Below are 21,842 nucleotides of genomic sequence, written 5' to 3'. Positions count from 1 at the left end.
TGTGGTCCAAAATCCTGAGGTAAGTACTTAAACAGAGGCATGAACCCAGAAACTCATAAACCAATCTACAAATTAAATGGTGGCCCAAAACCTGAAGTAATGAGGTTGTACAAAGGAATAAATAAAACTGTGGCACAAATATCAGGATACAAATTGCAGTCATGGCTCAAAAAACCATGCTTCATGGGAAACTATTAAGCTGCTGTTGCCCAGGACACGAGAGATGTTCAGGAAGACCTCCTCCTACAAGTGCAGATTCTTCATGATGCTTTCCACCAGGTCAGCCATGGGTATACCGATAGTGAGCTTGATAACCAGAAGGACTTGGAAACTGAGTTACTAAGAGTAACTCCCGAGTGGGAAGTGAAATTCTGGCATTAACCCAAACAGTGGCCCCTGAAACGCGATCAGAAACGTTTTCACAGGCAGTACAGCCACGTGCTCACTTTACATCATATTTCTGCTCCTCTACTATTGAGAGTCAAAAAGGTTAATCCAGCTGCTCCAGTCCGACACAAACACACCATCAGTCTCAAGACAGTCACCCACACACAAAAGAGCAATAAAGCCAGACAAATAACACACACACAACGTAAACGTAATTAAGCCATCATCAGTAACCTTGGTGTCACTCGGGTTTAAAGCTAACACGTTTGGATAAAACGGAGATGTTTAATCCAAGGCTAGCTATTAAGCTGGCAGCTGGAAAAATACCAGCAGCGGACATTTGATCTTAAATCTACCCATGAGTGATTAAAAGGATGCTGCACACCAGCTGCGCAATGATGTCTGAGACGCTGAGGCTAAACTACACCTGCAATGTCGGGACTTCCAGGTTAGCAGCGCAGCTAACGGAACCAAAACAGCGCTAAAACGTCTTTTACTCACCAAAAGCAGCGGCCTACTGGAACATTTCCCACTAACAGTGGGGCTGAGTGGTAAACGGTTCCCTCTGTGGGAAAATAAAACGCAGGAATACCCTTTTCTTGACTCGTTTCGTCTGTTTGTCCTAAAGACGCTCAGAGATGCTCGGTCAGCTGACCATAGGACGACCGAGGAGCCGCATCCGGTAAACGGTTTTCAAAATAAAACAAAATGCGCAGGGAATTCGTTATAAGTTGTGGCTCCTAAAATGCAGAAATCCACAAAAATCAGCGGAAAACTATAACCGGGTGCAAAAATAAAATACAATGAAATGGCTAGATGTGATATCATCGTGCCACACCTAAAAACAAAATTTTAAAGAAACACTTTTTTAAATAACTAAAATAATGCAAAGTTTGACAGCGATATGGAGCCTTAAATACAACAACACAGCAAAATGATAGTAATAATTAAAATACCACTAAATTATAGAGAATAATGTATTTAGTTTCAATCTCAGTTTAATTTGTAAATATTATATACAATACAATACAATAGCTCTTGAATTTAATTGGAACTAACTACAACGCCGTAAATAAAACTAAAATAATAAAAGCAGATTTTTTAAAAAAAAGTATGACTCTTGTCTATCGCCTTGATGCGATCGGTTAAAATAAGCTTTACTTTGAAATTTTGCTCGCTTTTGAAATGAAACCGAACACTTCCGGTATCCTCGGGGTTTTGTAATTTTTTCCATAAAACGACCATCAACTTTATTTATTTTAGTGTTGGCGGTGGTGTTTTCTCACTTGGGATTTCCTTTAAATAGTCCTACAAAATTAAACGCCTGTTTTTCATGTTGTTGTTTTTTTTGTTTGTTTGTTTTATTTTGGGGGTGGGTGGAGGGGGCGTTGTTCGTTTGTGTAAGTCTCATGACATTTTTCATTTAAGTTTGGAATTTTTGTTTTTGTCTTTTTAAGCTAACCGGAAGTCATTGTATTTGTTGTTGTTGTTGGCGCCAGCTGTAAAGCTTGACTTCCGGTAGTTTTGTCGTAGGGGGTCTACACGTGTTGGTGGACTAACTGAGGATTTGGGGTCATTTTGATGTCTACGTGGTCTGTTTTGGACTCCCGTGTGTTTATATGTGATCGTGTTTAGCACCTCTGAGCGGGTGTCACGATGTTCAGACGAAAATAAATAGAAACACGCGCTCGCTGCCTGCGGCGGGATAGCTAACGTTAGCTGAACATGCCCGAACTTGTTCTTCAACACCGACAGAGAGACAGACAGGCATCGTGGACAACGGAAAACCCGACCGCAGTTTGAATGATTTAACATTAAACAAACATGGATTACCAGTTCCCACAGGAGCTTTTTCCATCGTTTTATAACTGCGGGCCGCCGAATTTGGTGCAGAAACACAATGCTGGAGGCTGGGCCAGCTACGACCAGGTCAAACCTCAGGTGGGTCCCACGTGGATAATTCCGTGACTCCAGATCTGTCCGCATTCCTGCAGGGAAAATAATTATAACTTTGCTTATATGATAATTCAAGGGGTAAAATATACTAGATCGTAGCAATATTTATGTTTAAGGTCTTTAAACTGAGGTTAAGTTATCATAGTAATGTGTGTGACAAATTCTCCTGTTAATGTCTTTGTTTATTTTTATTTATCTTTTTATTTATCGGCAACCATGTGGTTTACACCTACCGAGTTACAGAACTGTTACGGCCCCTTTTTGGCTTAAACTACAACTTAAGAGATTTTTTAATATATTTCTTTCTCTTTTTTGTAACCCAGCAGGTGGCTTGACTGTAACTGTGGGGGTGTTAAATGTTAGGCTCCAACTTTATTCGTGTTGGATGTGGTTGCACTTTCAGGTTGGTTCTGGTCCTCTCTCCACCTGGACTTTCACATCCAGGCATCAGGTCGGAGGGGAGCTGTGGCGTCAAGTCGAGCCTGTGCCGGTCCCCCTCCTGGCTCCTAAACACGGTGAGTCCTCAGTAAAGCTGGGCGATATAAGATTTTTTCATAACACGATATGGTTTTTCATTTGAGGCGATAACGATATCTATCACGATATAAGCCAAATAACTATATTTGTAAGATTTAAATGTGCCGTTGCTCACAAGTAAAATGTGAAATAATCAGCAGCTTGTTTTTATTTAAATATTTATTTCCCATAATAAGTTCAACAGGGTAGATGTACTTAAGGAACATGAGACTTTTTCAGATAAATAAAGGCAAATATTGCAAACTACACAAAAGGCAGCCGCTAAAGCGTGTAAGTTTCAAAATAGAACAAACGAAACAGACTAAATTGTCAATTCCACTTAGAAACAAAATATTAATTCTAAAAATAAATCTTAGTTTGTTTTACAGAAGAACAGACAAAACTGACTAACTTTTGTCAATATCAAATAAACTGAGAACTAAAAGGAAATTCTCAATCTCTCCTTGTTGTATAACTTAGCTTTTCAAACAGTTTTAACAGTTACTTTAGTCTGACAAAAGCCGAATGACGAATTAGCGCTTCCAGTCAGAGATTGAGCATGCACCAGTTTATTGTATTTCCAGACTTGCTTTCGGCACAATTTACAGTGCGCACTGCTCTGTTTTTGTCAGACTTGAAATAGCCGAAATACCTTCACACTACGGAACTTCTATGGCTCTTCCGTTCGACAATCTCTCCGGCATTGGAACCATCATCTGTTTTCTCTTCGGTAACCTTCGGTCACGCTCTCGGTTGATTTTTCCCTAGTCGGCACACTCATTTCCTCCATTACCTGGGGTGGCACGGCGGCTGGCTGCTTCCCAGACAAATACACATGTGCAGCTTGGCACTTGTGCTGTACATAACAAGTTACATGACGTGACGCTGCAGCTGTGATTGGTTCGGCTCTGCGCTACTTAATTTGGATTGTCTGTTCTTTTTTTTCCCCTTTTTTTTAAGAGGACAAGAGCGGTGAGGTCTATCGCAATAGTTAAAAGTTTCTATCGAGAAAAAGTTATTTCGCAATACATATCGTTATCGTTCTATCGCCCAGCTCTAGTCCTCAGTCAGCAGATGCTCCTCTGGTTCAGACTCCTTAATAAACTGCAGTGACAGCTGTCATAGCTCAGGACCAGATTTTAACATCTAAGGGAAGATAAAGGGTGTGCCCAGAATATAGAGCAGTTTTTCTCTTTCAGATACTCTTGACTTCCATTGAATGTGTTTTTCCACATATATGTAAGTTAATTTTAACTTTTTTTTAGCTATTCTTTCGCCTTTGACACCTCCGGATCCAATGAACTTCACAGAGCATGTAAGTGAGCCAGTTTAAATCATAAAATCACAAAGAGACAAAATTTTATTTTGTTTGTTTGTTTTAGGGTTTTTTTGTTTTTGGTTTGGTTTTATTTTTAAGTTGTGTCTATTTTTTGTTTCATATATTTTTTCCAGTTTAACAAACTGAATTGTCTGGGCAGTGAAGAACTGTTTAATTTCTAATCAGCATTAAAGGGAACGAACAGTCCCAGATGACTCGTGTTAACAAACATTCATCTTTTCTTTGTGTTTAGATGAATAATTTTTTCATGGATCACTCCCTGGACGCCTTCGGCTGCATGAGCAACGTTCTGTCCGAACACTTCTCCTTTAAGCTAAAAGGGCAAAAAGAGGTGGGTGTCGTCACAATAGGGTTAAATTACTTCAGATGTGATCAAAATCACACCCTGATTTTATGGACATTTAATGTGGTGTCTCATTTGAGCATTTAATTATTTATTTATTTTATCAGCCCAAAAGAACACAGTGAACAAATTATGACTCTTCCTTTGAAAAGGTAGTTGCTGTTTTCCTTGCCGCTGATTGAGTGGATATCATTCAGCTCGATTTGTGTTTATACACACTCCAAAACCACAATCTTGGGCGAGGTGGAGGGCCACTCCATCCAGCAGGTGGATTTCATGCAGTTGGCAAACTCACTGAGGCTGTGGAGCAGAATATGGATTACCAGCTGCAGTACAGGATGAATGATTCACTGAAGAAGATGGATGATTTGGCAAATTTAATACAGCACAAACAGAACCTTAATGTAAAGGGCAGTTTAGTTTCAAATTATTTGCATTGTTTGGCTCCAAATATTAATCTGGTCTTTAAGATATTTAACAGAAGCAACCAAAAGCCACACTTTAACAGAGTGCCAGAAGACAGAGGTGAAAGAGGTTTACAGCATTTTTGGGACTGATGCCATTTACAGCAGAAGACAGGTGAAAAAGAGGAAATGCACAAAGGCTCAGAAATCAACATCCAGTGAAATGTAAACAAACTGGAGCCACAGACTTAAAATGTTTGTTTTCTGGTCCTAAACATTGTTCACTTTTGTATAAATGTTCTAAGAATAAAATTATTGCTTGGAGCCAGATACCATGCACACCTTTCTCAACTCTTTAAGTCATTGCCAGAATTGATCCACTCAGTCAGGATGTATTCATTAGCAAGCATCATTGTTACTATAGCCCAGAAACCAACTGGGCTATAGTAACAATGCAGCTTTTATGGTGTTGATTGCAGTGCTGACTATCGCCAAAAGGTGGAGCCTTGTTCTTTTTGTTGTGTTGGATCTTGAGCTGAGAGTTTCAAGCAAACATTAACAACAGATTTTGTTTAACGTAAACATTTGTATATAAACACAGAAGAAAGCCGTGCAGTCATTGGTCATCAGATTTCTGTTTGATTGCAGAAATATTTTAAGGATGCAGTGAGGATGGGGAGGGTGACCTACTTCCTGGATTTGCTGAAGGTTAAAATGTGAGTTGAGTTGATTGGTTGAAATTCCTGGATGTCGAAGCTTTCTTTTAGTTTTATTTTAATCACGTTTACCCCTCCCCACGCAGGTGCGAGCAGAAGTATCCCTGCCGGAAGCTGGCCCGGCACAGCTGCCAGCTGTATGACGTGGTGCACTCCATCCCTCCAGAGCTGCTCGGCTCACTGCTGTACGATGAGCTGGCGGAGCAGAGGGACCGCCTGCTGTTCTCCGAAGGAACCACAGGGGGTGCTCTGAGTTTCGTTCCCTTTTCACAGAGTGATGGTGGCTCTCAGCATGGCTGCCTCCTCTATCCTGGAAACCCTGCACTGAATACCCTCAGTATCCTTGAGTTTGGATTTAGGAAGCTTCTAAAGCAGCACTGTCAGAAATATTTTGGGTCCACAATGATCTTAAAACCATTTAAAAAAAAAAAAAAAACCTCTTTCACTTTTAAAGTACTCACTGGGTCAAAGCCAGGATTTCACATAACCATGGCTGCAGCCGTCATTGGATAAAATGCGTCTTGCCCTTAACACAGTACCTGCAGACTTTCACAAGGTGGAGCTGCAGCACCACAGAAGCGGTCCTTTCTGTGTGGATACCAGCAGCAAACCGTTCAGCTTCCCACTTAGAGGCCCCGTCAGACAGATCAGCACCGCCTCGCTGTTTGGCGAATGTGAGAGCAACTGTGGGGAATATTTGGAGATGACTTCAGAGCACGGTGGTGTTTTTAAAGATGTTTGTTTGTTTGTTTGTTTTGCAGGTTGTGTGGCTGTGCGGTCGGATTACCTCTGTGGTGTTTGGAGGTTCAGTGAGAGAAATGAGCCGCAGGCACTCCAGGTGGTCAGCACGTCGGAGGTCGCGACCTGTATCAGCGCCAGGTTGGTGACAGTTCAAAGAGTGAAGTTGATGAGATGGATCTTTTTTGTGTGTGTATGGGGGTGCATGTGAGGCTAATCATCTCTGCTCTGTGCTGCCAGTCCTCATGTTTTAGGTGAAGTTCTGGTGGCGAGCGAGAGCGGAGCCGCAAACCTGTGGACGGTGGGGAAAGGGTGAGAAAGTCAATGCATTCTGCTCAGAGATGACAATGTTTAAAGGGAAGCGCAAACTAAAATTGACCCTCTGACCAATCAGGATGCAGAAGGTGCGACATGAGGACAGCAACCTGTACTTCAACGCCAAGTCTCCATGGAGATGGTGCGAGTTCACTGCCCACCCGAGAGTGGTGCTGTATGCGGACAGGACGGGGGTGGACCTAACAGATATCAGGGTGAGTCAGGAGGCTGGTTAACGTTGGCGATTTTGCTTCTGTACTCCACCCCAGTGGATTTTAAATCAAATGACTCCTCCTACATCTTCTTCTTCTTCTTTCATTTCACCATCTCTCCTCCTCCTCGCCCTCATCTTCTGTCCCTCCAGGTGAGTCCGGCCTCCTGCCACACTCTGTTTCGTATCAGCAGCACCGCTGATTGTCGGAGCGGAGAGAGACTTGTCCTGTCCAGGTATCTAGGAGACTCCCACTCCTTCCACCACCTAATCACCACTCAGGTACGCCCAGCATCACTTAAGATTTACAGGAAGTAACAAAACAGCTAAAACGTTAACGGTTCCACTTCACCTTCCTCTCTCTCACTTTTTGTCAGTACTCGGCCTACATCATGGACGAGCGCTTCCCGTGTGTCCCAATGCTCAAATGGGATCACATGATGACGTCTCCACCTATTTTCTGTCACATTGTTCCTGGCTGCGCCTCGTCAAGCTTGTCAGCTGGCGAAGCAACCACTAAGGTCCTGCTCAGCTCCCAGAGTTCTCAGGAAATTATGATGCTGCAGTATGCAGGTGAGCCACCAGGGGGCAGCATGGTTTAGTTACTTTCATATAGATATAGATATATAGAGATATAGATAGAGATATGGATTGAACATAAAAGTGAAACTGTGTGTGTTCAGGAGGCAGAGGGAACGCCTGTTTCAGTCGAGGTCCTCCTCAGGCTCTGCTCAGGCCCAGAGACAGTCTGAAACACCTCCCAGTCCAGATCCCTCACCGCTTGGACGTTGCAACCAACAGACTGTCCTCATATGCCGCAGGTGAGAAAGTGATGCTACAGTTTACGTGAACTATCAGTTGCAAATTAATTTAGCAGGAACCTTTAAAGTCTTAAATTTTTATAGGTTTTGATTAGACGTACCTGTAGCCCAGTCACAGTCACATAATCATAATGTGGCATTAGCCATCATCTGAAATACGCTACGTGTAGTTTTGGTTCATCTAATGTAGTTAAATAAGGTCTACCTGAACTTAACACAGTTCCCATGAGTTATTAAAGCCTTCACTTTTAGTTTCTAAGTTTTAGTCATGAATGTTAGAAAATGTATAAGATACATTAGCTCAGTTTATGCAGGCTCCATATTTGATCTATTAAAACAATTAAGTGGGAGGTGGAAGTTTTTTAACCCGTGTCACACCTCAAGCTTTAATGTTCTGGTGGTTAAAGTAGAAGATAGATGGATACAGTGGGGCAAAAAAGTATTTAGTCAGCCACCGATTGTGCAAGTTCCCCCACTTAAAATGATGACAGAGGTCAGTAATTTGCACCAGAGGTACACTTCAACTGTGAGAGACAGAATGTGAAAAAAAAATCCATGAATTCACATGGTAGGATTTGTAAAGAATTTATTCGTAAATCAGGGTGGAAAATAAGTATTTGGTCACCTCAAACATGGAAAATCTCTGGCTCTCACAGACCTGTAACGTCTTCTGTAAGAAGCTTTTCTGTCCCCCACTCGTTACCTGTATGAATGGCACCTGTTTGAACTCATCATCTGTATAAAAGACACCTGTCCACAGCCTCAAACAGTCAGACTCCAAACTCCGCCATGGCCAAGACCAAAGAGCTTTCGAAGGACACCAGGAAAAGTATTGTAGACCTGCACCAGACTGGGAAGAGTGAATCTACAATAGGCAAGCAGCTTGGTGTGAAAAAATCAACTGTGGGAGCAATCATCAGAAAATGGAAGACATACAAGACCACTGATAATCTCCCTCGATCTGGGGCTCCACGCAAGATCTCATCCCGTGGGGTCAAAATGATCATGAGAACGGTGAGCAAAGATCCCAGAACCACACGGGGGGACCTGGTGAATGACCTGCAGAGAGCTGGGACCAAAGTAACAAAGGTCACCATCAGTAACACACTACAACGGCAGGGAATCAAATCCCGCAGTGCCAGACGTGTTCCGCTGCTGAAGCCAGTGCATGTCCAGGCCCGTCTGAAGTTTGCCAGAGAGCACATGGATGATACAGCAGAGGATTGGGAGAATGTCATGTGGTCAGATGAAACCAAAGTAGAACTTTTTGGTATAAACTCAACTCGCCGTGTTTGGAGGAAGAAGAATACTGAGTTGCATCCCAAGAGCACCATACCTACTGTGAAGCATGGGGGTGGAAACATCATGCTATGGGGCTGTTTTTCTGCCAAGGGGACAGGACGACTGATCCGTGTTAAGGACAGAATGAATGGGGCCATGTATCGTGAGATTTTGAGCCAAAACCTCCTTCCATCAGTGAGAACTTTGAAGATGAAACGAGGCTGGGTCTTCCAACATGACAATGATCCAAAACACACCGCCCGGGCAACAAAGGAGTGGCTCCGTAAGAAGCATTTGAAAGTCCTGGAGTGGCCTAGCCAGTCTCCAGACCTCAACCCCATAGAAAATCTGTGGCGGGAGTTGAAAGTCCGTGTTGCTCGGCGACAGCCCCAAAACATCACTGCTCTCGAGAAGATCTGCATGGAGGAATGGGCCAAAATACCAGCTACTGTGTGTGCAAACCTGGTAAAGACCTATAGTAAACGTTTGACCTCTGTTATTGCCAACAAAGGTCATGTTACAAAGTATTGAGTTGTATTTTTGTTATTGACCAAATACTTATTTTCCACCCTGATTTACGAATAAATTCTTTACAAATCCTACCATGTGGATTCATGGATTTTTTTTTTTTCACATTCTGTCTCTCACAGTTGAAGTGTACCTCTGGTGCAAATTACTGACCTCTGTCATCATTTTAGGTGGGGGAACTTGCACAATCGGTGGCTGACTAAATACTTTTTTGCCCCACTGTAATAACAGTTTCTGAGTCTGCAGAGGTTCACTGGGTTGTTTGTTTCCAGGTCTCACTTGCATCCAGAAGGCAGCAGAAGGTGGAGGTGGTGGCGAGGAGTGCATGTGCGTCCTCCAGCTGACGGAGGCAGGAGATATTTTCTATCAGATCCTGGAGCACAAGCAGCCGGACACCGACGAGTCACAGCCTCGAGCCGAGGAGGGTGATCTGAAGCCTCGGCAACAAATTAGTCCAGGAATGACAACACGGGCAAGGAAAACAGCTGAGAGCCTTCCACCTGATTCTCAGCTGATCATCTCCGAGACATCAAGTGACGAAGACGTCGTTGGGCCCACACAGGGTCCATCGAGGATTGTACCTGAAACACCGGAAAGAGGACAGCAAGCATCCAGCTTCTCGGAGGATTCAGAGTCAGAGATGAACCGGAACCGAAGGCGGATGCAGCTGCAGGTTGTTGTCAACGATGATTCAGGGGCGGAGGAAGAAATTGGATTTGACGTCGGTGTGAATGATAAAGCTGTTGAAGTGGAGGAAATTGTCAGTGGTGCATCTCGGAGAAAGACTCCAGTAAAGCTGAGCAGTGGTGCTCTCGTCACATGGAAACATTGGCTCCAGAAACTGATGCAAAAAACCTATGAAAATAAGCACCGCTCACACCTCTTGCAGCACTTCAAAGCCAACACTCAAGGTCTGCTTTGTATTCCTGAAGGCGATCAAGGCACTTCACGGCAGGATAAGTGCATGCAAAGCCTGAGGAAGGAGCTGAGGTTGGGCATGTCCAGACGGTCACTGCTGGTTCACAGCATGGTCTCCACCTCTCTCAGGCCTCCACATGTAGTACCCTTACCAAACCAGTTTAACACAAATGTCTGGACAGATCCACTCAGTCACCGACTGACCCTCTCCTGGCAGGGTGAGGAGGCATGGCAGAAGTGGTGGAAGGACCAGCTGGGCTTCACCAAGGAGGCAAAGGTGCAGGCTCTGCGAAGGAGGAGGAGGAAAGAAAAAGAGGCGAAGCAAGCCACTGGACGTCGATTGAATCTGAGCGCTAGCTTTACCTCGTCTGTCAGCTACCAGTCGGCGCTGGATGACCTCTCTGACTCTGCGGGCTGGTCCTCCGGAGTCAGCCAGGCGGCGTGGTCAGACACAGAGGACAGAGGGAGGCTGTCTCAGTTCTTAAGTATGTCCGAGGGTGAGACTTCGAGGGCTGCGACGCCTTCCACCGTTCTAAATGACACTCCAACAGCAACTCCAACTCCCACCCCGACCGCCACACCACAACGTGATAAACGTAGCAACCCTCAGCAAACCCCCAGCAGGACCACCACCCTTCCTCAGACCCAGACACTCGGACTGGACTTCACACCAGCCAGTCAGAGGAGGAGCAAACGACCAGCAGACGACTACCTCGAATCTCTGTTCGCGCCACAGGTAGTAACATGTCTTAGATCAGGTGATTTAAAATGCTCACATACAGAAAGTGGGATTTATTTTATACTTTTATTAATTAATTAATTAATTTTTTCATATATCATAAAGAATAGAAACCTGAACAATAAAAATTGGTGTGAATGTTATTGTTTGTATAACAGGACCTAGATAGAATATTTGTACTTGATTTAATTAGATGAAACATTTGCAGAATTCGTTTCATCTAACAGATTATTTTATGAGCGTTTGGTGGCTAAAGGTGACCACTGGCAGCCAAAGTACAATACTGTCTCATGCAAAAATCCTTTAATCTGATTTTCAAAGTACCTGGCAGCTTAAACATAGTGTGTTAGCTTGGCTGACTGTTCTTCATTCTTTCTCACCTGAAGAGGACGGTTTCTGGGCTTCGTTTTAGGACCACTGCTGTTCTTTATATAATGTATTTTTTATGCTAACTTGATACCACCCACCCCCAGTACATATACCGTAGGGCATATATCTTAAATCTAAAGGCATGAATAATAAATGCCCTTTTGTGACCTTTATGCTCGCATTAACTGGCTGATGTTTCCAGGATGATCCTTCGCAGAGCCATTACTTGGATGAGGGGAGCTCCACAAATCCACTCTTGGCCTCATCTCAGCTCCGCAGCTCCCAGTCCATCCCTCTCCGAAATTACAGTGTGGATTTGACCAGAATGAACTTCGGCTCGCCAGGCTCCTCTCAGTCAAAGTCTCAATCCTACTCTCAGTCCCAGAGTTCACAGGGTCGACTGTCACAGGCATCGCAACCAAAGAAGAAGTCTCGAATGGGATTTTGAAATGTTTACTCAGTCTGGGAATGTATTGTTTGGGATTTTGGGCTTACGCTTCCTGGATTTGCTACACTGGAATGAAATGAGAAAACTTGGACACTGGATCTAAGCTAATCAAGGAGGATCACCTGTGTGACGTCTGGAGGAGTCACTGCAGACTGTTTGGTAGGACTGAATGGAATTTATTACCTCAGTTGTGTATGTGTGTGTCTGTGCGTGTGTGTGCATGCACGCAACTGACTGAGCTCATGTTCCTGTTTTATTTATGACTTTTTGTGATAAAAGCTGAGGGTCAACATGCAGGATTATTAAAACTGTAGAGAGTAATGGTGATAATTAACTTGAGATCAGCAAGGGCTGGTCCCTGAGTTATGCTAGGGTCTGTTATAACTATAAAGTCTAGATAAAGCTAAAGAGCCTTTAACGTATCAATAATTTCCATAAAAATGATTCAAAAGATACCAGAAGTTGGTTTACCCAAACGCATTTCAGAAGATGATACTGTGAAGGCTATATTACTGCACCAAACAGCTGTCATCCAACTTTCACATATTTAATGCCAAAACCATTCCTGAAGGTCATAATGAACACGCCCACAAACAGCCGCCTCTCATCAACTGTCTGTGTGGTTAAATGTGCATTATTTAAAAAGCTTCTTGTCTATGACGTATATCTTTTATGTTTCTGTTTCACTCATTTTGCCAAATTTATGTTTCTGAGACTTTTCTACATCTAAGCAGAATTTAACTTATTTTCTCAATAAAACCACAACTAACATGAACAAAAATCTCAACTTCTCCTTTAAAGGGAAACAAGGGCAGAAACTTAAAAGACCAACCACACCTTCCACGTTCGTGGGGTTTTTATTTCTAAGTTCAGCTGTGGGTTTAAATTCAGCAGGTTGTGGCGTTCAATGGAAACGCTGTTAATATTTAGATGCGCTGCACTACTTATCATTCTTGATTATTTGTCAGATGATTCATCTCCTTCCATAAAGGACGACCCAGTGTATCTTCTATGAAAGGAGGTAGTAAAGGAAGCACGGAGGCACCTTTGCTTTATTTAGAGAGAGCTTCTGTTGTGGCTGTCGGGCAGAAACTTCCAGGTCTTGTTAGTCAGTTGGGAAATTTTCTAAGAAAACTGTCTTTTGGTGGCGAAAGACTGTTGAAAGAGTTTGTGCCTTGTGTACAGTCTCAAAAAGCAGTTTGTCCAGCTCAGAGTCGTTTTGATGAACATTTGGTTGTAAACTGGGTGGCCAAGTTCAAAGCTGGAGAAAGGTGTCATTTGTTTGTTTGGGTTTTTCTTTTTTTTTTGGGGGGGGGGGGGGGGTCCAGCTTTACTGGAGTCAACGCACCCAAGTTGCACATGTGGCTCTTAAATGTGTTTTAAATTCTTGGATGTGCATGAGTGCTGTGCCTGTAGAGAAATGAGCTGCACTCAGGTTCAGGTTTGATTGATGGAGTAGTTTTTGCTTGCAGACATGATTTAAAGGGGAAAAAAGAAACAGACGAGATGTTTAAAAATAATATTTTTATAAGATTATTCTTTTCTTCTTTTTTTTTTTTTTTTTTAAGTACAGGTGACCAAAAAAAAAAAGAATAAATAACTTAATATCTACAAAAAATTAAACTTTTTTTTGTACAGCATTTACACTTTTACATATTTTTGTATGAACATTTTTGATATTTTTCAACTTTTTTTTGACACTTGGTCACTATTATTTAGTTTCATACAACAATCTCTGAACAGTTTCAAACACCACAGACGACATTCCTTTTGTTTTTAAGCTACATCCTAACATTGGCAACTTCAAATTTAAATCCGAGCCATACTTTCAAACACATCCATAAACACACGATCGTTAAATGTTTTTCCAACCTCCACTTCCATTTAACACTTGAAATTACATTTAAAAATAATAATAATAAAACTGTGCAAATTAAACTGAAACAGAAGACCGGAGCAGCCGCGGTCAGAAAGTTTCCAGTTTGAACTGGAGAACACGCCACTGATACATCTTTAGGTTGCTCTCATTTACTTTAAAGTCCTGATTTATCACATGAGATTCGACTAAAAGAAAAATTGCGACCACTGCTGCTTTCAGCCTCTGTACGCCAGAGAAACGCCTCCTACTCCTTAAAACAGTCTTGGATTAATAACAGTCAAAAGACATACTCAAAAACAAACGCCACGTTTTGGCAAATTACTCTTCCAGCCCGATCTGACATTTTAGCGACCGTCATGTGTCTGCTAGCTCAGCACCTTGAAGACCAGGCTGCCCAGAGTTTATCTGCAAAACATCACTTATATCCTTACAAAAAAAAAAAAGAAAAAAAAAAACTTGCATCCTGGAATGTGACATCTCAACATGCACCGACACATCTACAAACTAAGTCTATCAAATCTACCTGGAGGATGTCTAACCGCTCAGCTGCCAGTTGTGCTATTCTCCACCAGCACCAGAGCTTATTGAACAATAAATTAAAAAATGGCAGGAGAACACGGGGTGGTGGGGGGTGGAAACGGCGAGGCACGGGCGGCAGAGGCTTCAGGCATAGAGGTATTGGCGTTGATTTTGGTGACGGAGGTGAGGAGGGAAGAAGGAACCTTCGGCATCGCTGCCCAGAGAACTGCTGAGAGACTCTTCACCCGAGCTCATCATATCCTCACACGAGTCCTCGCTGTAGACACACAGAGGGAGGTATGAGGTCAGTACAGTCATATGTAGAGGCTTTGGCAAGTTGATACGACCATGGTAGTAACTTCCTGAGTCACGTTAATAGTGGTAGCATCTGACATGTAACACTGTTAGTATCTTGCTAAGCTCTCCTGCTTTGGCGTGTTTTTGAGGTGAATTTGGACTGTTAGTATCTCGTCAATTTCAAGGTGAACAATTAGTAGTGCGTGTGGAGTGGTTGTACCTTGCACAGGTATGTTTGGAATGAGAGTATCTTAATTGGGGTTGTTTTGAAGTCTGTGTCTGGTTTGGGTGTGTTTTTGTATCAGCAGTAGTCTCTGTGGGCTCTTAATGAGTAAATCTGTTTCATCCTTCTCATCACCCTCTAAAAATAGAAAATTAATCTGGTGCATTGGGGTATTTTCACCGAAAAGCTAAATCATAACATTTTTCAAAATTATTTTAAATCAATTAATCAACCACCATTCATTCTTAATTTAATTGGAGTTTCTTGGCAGTAGAACCAACTGAAGGCAGTTGGAAGCTGCACTAAACCAAACAAACAAACAAAAAAAAAGCATTAAGTGATAGAAACTGATCTCTTCTAAATCTATTTGGTCATTTCTGATCTTGCTGAGAGGCACTGGGATGGAGATGGGCTGAGCAATGAAAGCAAAACAAAACCAGTCAGCTGTTTCAAACTTCCGCATATCACTTAAGACTATCAGCTGATCTCATGTTGTCTGACTCAGCTGACTGAACTGTTAAGGTGTGTAAAGATGTTTGTTGATCGGGAGCTTTGTGTACTCAGCTTGTGCTTAAATACCCGCCCACTGGAACCATGTCTGTTCCTCTTTTCGCTTTCAACACACTGACGTAGAAATAAAAAGGAGCTGTCCTTGATACATAAAGGCGAGGCCACCCTGGCTTCATGTGACGTCATGGAAACAGTTGTGTCAGTGGGATGTGACTGGCTGGGAGATATGAGAGGCCCTGACAAGCTCAGACAGTTTCAACACAGGAGAAACTTCAGTGTTGCCGCTTGTTGCCACAGGAAAGTGTTTACTGCAAATAAAATAAAAGAAACGCAGAGCTCTCTCCACTGATTTAAACTTCATTTCATAGATTTTTCTGACTTTATCAGCACCAGAAACAGTAAGTGTCCTCCTTCACTGCTGTTACACTTGCTCTAGATTACCTGACAGAGACTTTTCAGGGCGTTTCTCTGTGCTGCGTCACTGCAAAGGCTGAAATATTTGGCGTATGTGATGACACAAAGGGTGTGTTTGGTTCCTTTTTCATTTAGCCTCTGTTTTTGTAGTTGTTGATGGTGGTAGGAGTGTTTGAAAGAAGTGATCAAATCAGAGTGAAACTGAAGCCAGTACAGTCAGTCTGATTGGTTTCTATAGCTTGAAACAAGTCACTAAGACCAAGAAATTCAGGATCGGTTGTGTTTTTGGAGGTGTGACGGCAGTGTTGCTTGGGTGTGTTTGGGGTCCTCACCTCTCGCTCTCATCCCAGCAGCCCTCTGGGATGGTGGGCAGTTCGGGGACACTACGGTAGCTGTGCAGGCTCTGGGCGGTCCGCCGTGACACGATCCACTGCAGCTTCCTGTGGTCGGGTTTGCTGCACTCGGGGGACGCGTAGTCTGACAGGCACTGGGCCACGCATTTGCTCCACAGCACCAGGTCAGCATCAGCAATCTGAAAACAAATAGGGGAGCAGATCAGTCTAACTGTCTGCGCTTCGCACTGACAAGACGACGGTGTGTTTAAAACTATCCGGTTACTTAACAATTAAACAGAAACCTAGTGGTGTTGGTGATTTGCAAGTGTGAGAAAGACAAAAGGGCTAAAGATCAATGACATCAGCTCCTTTTTAACATGGAGCCATCACAACATGCCAGGTTACATAACTACAGACATCAACATAAAGAAAATATTCTGGACCAGAGCTGGGCTAAGAATAAACACTCTCACGATACACGGCTGATGCTATTCATAACTCGAGTGCTCACTTCTTCTATTTAAAAACTGGAGTCTCATCTTGAAGCTGCAAGTCCGCAGGCTGTAAGGATAGTTAATAAAGTTGTTCACATTTGCCAAGTAAAAGTCTGAACATGTATTAAAAATGCCTCCTGTGTGCGGCTGATCCAGGAAAATGCCCACACTAATTCTCTTTTAATGGAGTCATGAGACATCTGCTAATTTAAACTTCTCATTTCCTCTGAAATCCACCTGCTCTGTGTTGTTGACTTTGGTGTAGAAAATCTATTTCTCAGTTTTTTTTTTCCCATGATTTGTACACCTTCCCCTCCCCGGATGAGTTGTTGTGTAATGAAGTCATGCACTGTTTGGCAACAGCCTACCTTGAGGTGTCTCTGGATGTGAGAGGTTATTTCCAACATGTCCTCTGACTGAACGGCTTCAATCTCCTGCCTCAGCAGTGCCAACGCAAGGACGGACGGCTGGAAGGAAAAGAAAAGAAAACAGTTAAACAGGATCAGTGTTGTGTCAAGAATAAAATGCATTTGTCAGTTTTTAACCAGGACAGACATGGAATTGTTACCTTTGCTTTGGAGAAGGAGATCCGGCACAGACAGGCTTTGAGCTGAGCCTCCAGCTTCTCCAGGCTGAGCGTAGTCTTCCTGTTAGGACAGACACAAACATGCAATCAGGTTCGGGTCTTTAACAATTCTCGAACACACGCAATCATCAGTTTTGTCCACATTGCTATTATTATTAATAGCAATAAACTGAGAATTGAAAAGGTGGCTCAACATTATCTTTGTCAGTCACAAGTGGTCAGCCGATTAGTGTTCAGTTTCACAACCAGGTGGCAGTGGTAAACACACTTAGCAGGACTGGGCAACTTAAAACACTGATGTCAAATATGAGGACAGTTAAATTCTGTGCAACTCTTCAATTAACTTAATTTGCTCTAAACAAAACAAACTGGTGTAAACTCTGATGTGGCATTTTGACCCAAGCTGAGCTGGTTAAAAACAACACGGCAGGGTTACATAAGAGCAAAGTTTTGTTGCCAACAGCAGAAAACGGGTGTTATCAGTGCACTTCAGTCAGACACTGCCTGCTGCCCCACATATCAAGACTTTTTGCCAATCGAATGTCGTCCAGACTTTTGAACCCAATCCGGAATCATCAAGCTTCCAAACATCAACTGTAACGGATCATCTATTTGCAGACACAAATCTGAATATGTAACCTCGTGTTCGTAAGGGCCTCACCTATCGGTGCAGTGCGATAGCGCGATCTGGTGGTACAGGTGCAGAAAGGTTAAGGCGGTTACGGCTTTGGACTTGAAGTTGAGCTTCTCGGTGATGATCTTCTCCATCCGTGCGAGGTCGGACACAGTGAACCGGCATTGTCCGATGCGGATGAGCTCGTCGGTGGGCGTCAGGTTGCACTCCTCCTCTGTCACTTTGGCTGCTATATGGAGGCAGCTGAGGCTGATGCAGGACAGGTGCTTGGGCTGGATCTGATGGGAGGAGAGACAACAATTAAGTAAAGAAACCTCTGAAGCTAAAGTGTGCAGTGTCTGCTCCTAGCAGGTGTGAACGTCTCATACCTTCATCATGGCGAGGAATCTGTCCAGCAGGTTAACAGCCAGGACGAACGTCTGCGTGCTGTAACCGAAGAAGCTGGTCAGACTCCACAGATCCTCCACTTTGGCATCTCTGCACTTGGCCGAGATCCGACTGTCACCCTGGAGAATAAAGACACACTGTTGATTAATTTCACAGTTATTAAGAAGCCTGTTAGCAATGCTTAGATCTACAGGTGCCCACCGGCGCTGTGGATTCAATGGCGCTGAGTCCCATTACTTTGGGGAGGTAATGCACTTCCTGCTCACAATTCACCCTCAGCTCCTTCATCAGCTTGAAGGCATCCATGTCTCAGCTGGCACTGCAGGAAGTGATCTTTCTTTTTTAAAAACACAGTACCGACACTGCAAGGAAAGAAAAGTCACAAAGTTTAGTTTTTATGCTGTAACCTAAGAAAAGGCCGACTTACAGCCTTTGCTGTGAGCTTGTGCTCCTCGGCAGCTACAAGACTGTCATAGTTCAAATAGTTGCAAATCGTAACTGAAACTAAAAGCATTTTTGTAATACACATACATAACAGGATTTCTGCAAACTCTCCGTCACAATGAAGAGCAGAGCAGAAGTTTGGAGTTTCCCCTGAGGTGAGTTTGTTATGACATTTTACATGTTATGAAATTCACTTCTAACCAGAATTTTCTGATTTCTTCCTAAATCTGCTTTTCTCCATTTTGTTTGTTTAAAAAAAAAAAGTGACTTTTAACTCATTCACTGCCATTGACGTCTATCGCCGTCAATGGCAGTGAATGAGTCAATGGGTTTAACTCATTCACTGCCAATGGCTGGCAGTGAATGAGTTAATCACACTTATGCCTCTAACTATTGAATGATACAAATCTAGATTATATTTTTAAATCCTGTTTGCATCCTGGCAGCTGCCTGATTTACCTGCTGCCTTATCTGGCAGGTTATTCAAAGTCACCGGATGCACAAACTTCTTTCCACAAGGACGTTTGGACTCAGCTCAATCAAGCAAAATCAACAGAGCCTCTGGGCAGTTTAACATTCTACAGCAGCGCCACTCATGCAACAATTAGCTCTTTTCTGTACCTGTAGCTCACGACTTCTTCATGATTCGTTTTTTTGCACATTCGTTTGCATTTTAGTTTTGTTCCATAGTTAACATTTTACTTAACTTTTCATTATATTTTCGAGATTTTTGCCATTTAGCAGGGGGTTTATTTACTGCATTCAAACATCACAAAAAAGGTCTCTGTGATCATATGAAAATATTTTGAACCTTTTTGCTGCGTGAATAGACTTGTCGTGAGTATGGCAACAAACTCACTGCCTCAACTATAGAGGGAGGAGAGCTGCTAATGAACACATCCCCTCCCCCCAAACACCACATCCCCACCAAGAAAACCATGTTAAGCTACTAAATTCTATTTAATTTCTATTTGAGGAATTATGTGGCACATTGTTTTACTTATTATCCTCTATTAATCTTTTGTTTTATCGTATTATTTGCTCCGTTTTATCAACTTTTTGGGAAAAATAAAATCCGGTTTTACTGTATTTCACACAGAGCAGAAACAAACGCTTTCTAGTCTGTTTTATTGTAGACGCCTGAGTATATCATGAGAATAATGTGAATGAAGAGGACATATTTGAGGTGAAGTCTTTGGAATCGTGTCAGATAATCTGTATCCAGGTTGAGGATCTAACTTAATCACTCGGTCGTTGCTAAACTGCTACACTGTTACAGTGTTGTCACACGACTTCACATTTTCGGGTACATTGTTGCTAAACTGTTACGTGACTGCCGTGCACTCTCAGTCTGGGGGTCAGAGCCCAGGGCCCGGCCCACTTCCCTCAGCTGGGCTTCGGTGTCAGATTTCCGCTTGTCTACGTCTTCTCGATCCCCTGACCGAAAAACAAGTACCCCTTTTTCCTGTTATGGCTGTAAATTAACGACCTAAAATACAAATTAAGTTGCCCCACGTCTAAAAACACTGTTTTTGTCTTTTGGTTTTGTTTTTTGAATTTTTGTAGTTGATGTGGACGGTTAGCCTCCGCTAGCTAATGGTTTAAATCCTCTGTAGTCGGAGCGGGGGGAGGGGCTTCTGTTTAAAAATGATGAAATATCTTAACTATTTTACTACGGAAACACGATTACCCACACAGATATTTAATAATTGAGAACTAGAGCAGAGAGTTGACTTAATAAACCGATTATATGTCATTGCAGTGGTTTGTAAAAGTGAGTTTAACCGAGCTTAGAAAAAAGGAAAACGGGTCCAGATGATACCAGCTACAACAGCGAAGAGAAGCCTCTATGCTGTACGTGCAAACTGAAGCAAACATATCAATTTTAAGGAAAAACACACATTAAATGCTTTTAATCTAATGTCAGAACTATAAAATTCACCTATTTGCTATTTTTAAGCGCTTCTGGACGAGTTCCTGTCGACAGTAATGAAAAACCTTCAAAAACAAAAAACGACACTTTACTCGCTCAAGTGAACGCTCTAAGTAAAATAAATGCAACTGTGATGTATTTTAATGGTTTACTCTACCTGTTTCTGTGAGTTAGATCCACATATTTGTCCTGCTGTGGCTTATTTTTCTTCTGCTCTTCTTTCGTCTTTCTCTTTTTCTGTCCTTTGTTGATGTTGAGTGAGCTCACGCCTACTTCTCGACGTCACCCGGCCACAACCAATCAGACCCATCGCTTTACGAACAGCTGTCCCCTTTTTAGGGTGTTAAAGGCACAAATTGCAGCTCGATTCTGGTGTTTTTGTACCACCGTATTAGCATTTTCACCATATTTACACTGGAGATAGATAACCCAGCTTCAATCCACAGATACAGCTCGGAGAAACGGAAACACAGCGTTTGGATCGCGAGAAACAAGCCCACCTTGAGTAACATTACCGTGAGCCAATCAGCAAACCGAAGTTTGCTGCGTTCAAATAGTCCGCCCAAAATGTAATGTTTTGATTGGATCGTGCCTACACAGAGACCTGACGCAATCATAGCATTACGTAGTGCCTTTTTTGGACAGTTTTTTTTATTCATTGTCTGTGTCAGATGTGAAACAATATGTCTGTAAATGGTTAAACCTCAATTCCACCTTAAACAAGCATACCAGTGTTTTTATATACTCTAAGATCTTTCAGATGTAATGAAGATGTTTATATTAAATAAGAATTCAACACAAAAGTGATTAAATTCAAAGATACTGTGGCAAGCCCAATAAAGTTTATAAAAACAAGCGGAATGGGAGATTCTACACCTGGGTTCATGTAACGTCACAATGAACCAGAATGAGAATATCTTCTGATGTATTGTCAGGAGTGATTTGGTAAGTTATTTTAAGACCCCAGTCTAAATTAATGGGTATATAGCTAAAAGTCCAATTTAACATGAAAACATCATGTATAGAGTCAGATCTGATAACACTAAAGTAAGGCTTTATAAGCTTTAAGTCTCCCATATGTTTTTAGCTATGGTTTTATTGAATTATAAGTTATAATTCAATAACAACTGCGAAGGTTATAAATTATAACCTTCGCAA

The 21,842-nt window shown here is 42.5% G+C and overlaps 3 protein-coding genes across 6 annotated transcripts in view; 1 reads left to right on the top strand and 2 right to left on the bottom strand.

The window, feature by feature from the left end:
* wdr7 (WD repeat domain 7) overlaps positions 1–1,058 on the bottom strand; it is a 99,414-nt gene extending 98,356 nt beyond the window's left edge. For all 4 annotated transcript variants that reach the window (XM_014407240.4, XM_014407243.4, XM_014407242.4 and 1 more), the window contains exon 1: positions 889–1,058. The gene's annotated coding sequence lies outside the window, so the exon portion shown is untranslated. The remainder of the gene's footprint in view (positions 1–888) is intronic.
* Positions 1,059–1,868: 810 nt separating this feature from the next.
* Positions 1,869–13,318, top strand: taf1c (TATA-box binding protein associated factor, RNA polymerase I subunit C). Its single transcript, XM_004538535.6, has 15 exons — positions 1,869–2,328; positions 2,747–2,858; positions 4,125–4,174; positions 4,431–4,529; positions 5,594–5,661; positions 5,748–5,998; positions 6,207–6,335; positions 6,423–6,540; positions 6,640–6,711; positions 6,794–6,929; positions 7,079–7,207; positions 7,303–7,498; positions 7,609–7,746; positions 9,828–11,209; positions 11,784–13,318. The coding sequence occupies exons 1-15, from the start codon at positions 2,212–2,214 to the stop codon at positions 12,027–12,029; spliced, it is 3,243 nt and encodes a 1,080-aa protein (XP_004538592.1). The 5' UTR covers positions 1,869–2,211; the 3' UTR covers positions 12,030–13,318.
* A 24-nt stretch (positions 13,319–13,342) lies between these two features.
* ccng2 (cyclin G2) lies at positions 13,343–21,079 on the bottom strand. The gene is made up of 8 exons (XM_004538536.6): positions 20,842–21,079; positions 18,509–18,669; positions 18,289–18,426; positions 17,948–18,198; positions 17,269–17,347; positions 17,069–17,167; positions 16,204–16,403; positions 13,343–14,704 (listed from the first exon to the last, which is right to left on the bottom strand). Exons 2-8 carry the CDS (start codon positions 18,611–18,613, stop codon positions 14,572–14,574), a joined length of 1,005 nt encoding a protein of 334 aa, XP_004538593.2. The 5' UTR covers positions 18,614–18,669; positions 20,842–21,079; the 3' UTR covers positions 13,343–14,571.
* Between the last annotated feature and the right edge of the window lie 763 nt (positions 21,080–21,842).

Source organism: Maylandia zebra, linkage group LG7 (genome assembly GCF_041146795.1).
Source record: "Maylandia zebra isolate NMK-2024a linkage group LG7, Mzebra_GT3a, whole genome shotgun sequence".
NCBI lineage: Eukaryota > Metazoa > Chordata > Actinopteri > Cichliformes > Cichlidae > Maylandia > Maylandia zebra.
Note: the sequence above shows the minus strand (reverse complement) of the source record. Positions and strands in the feature narration are given on the sequence as shown.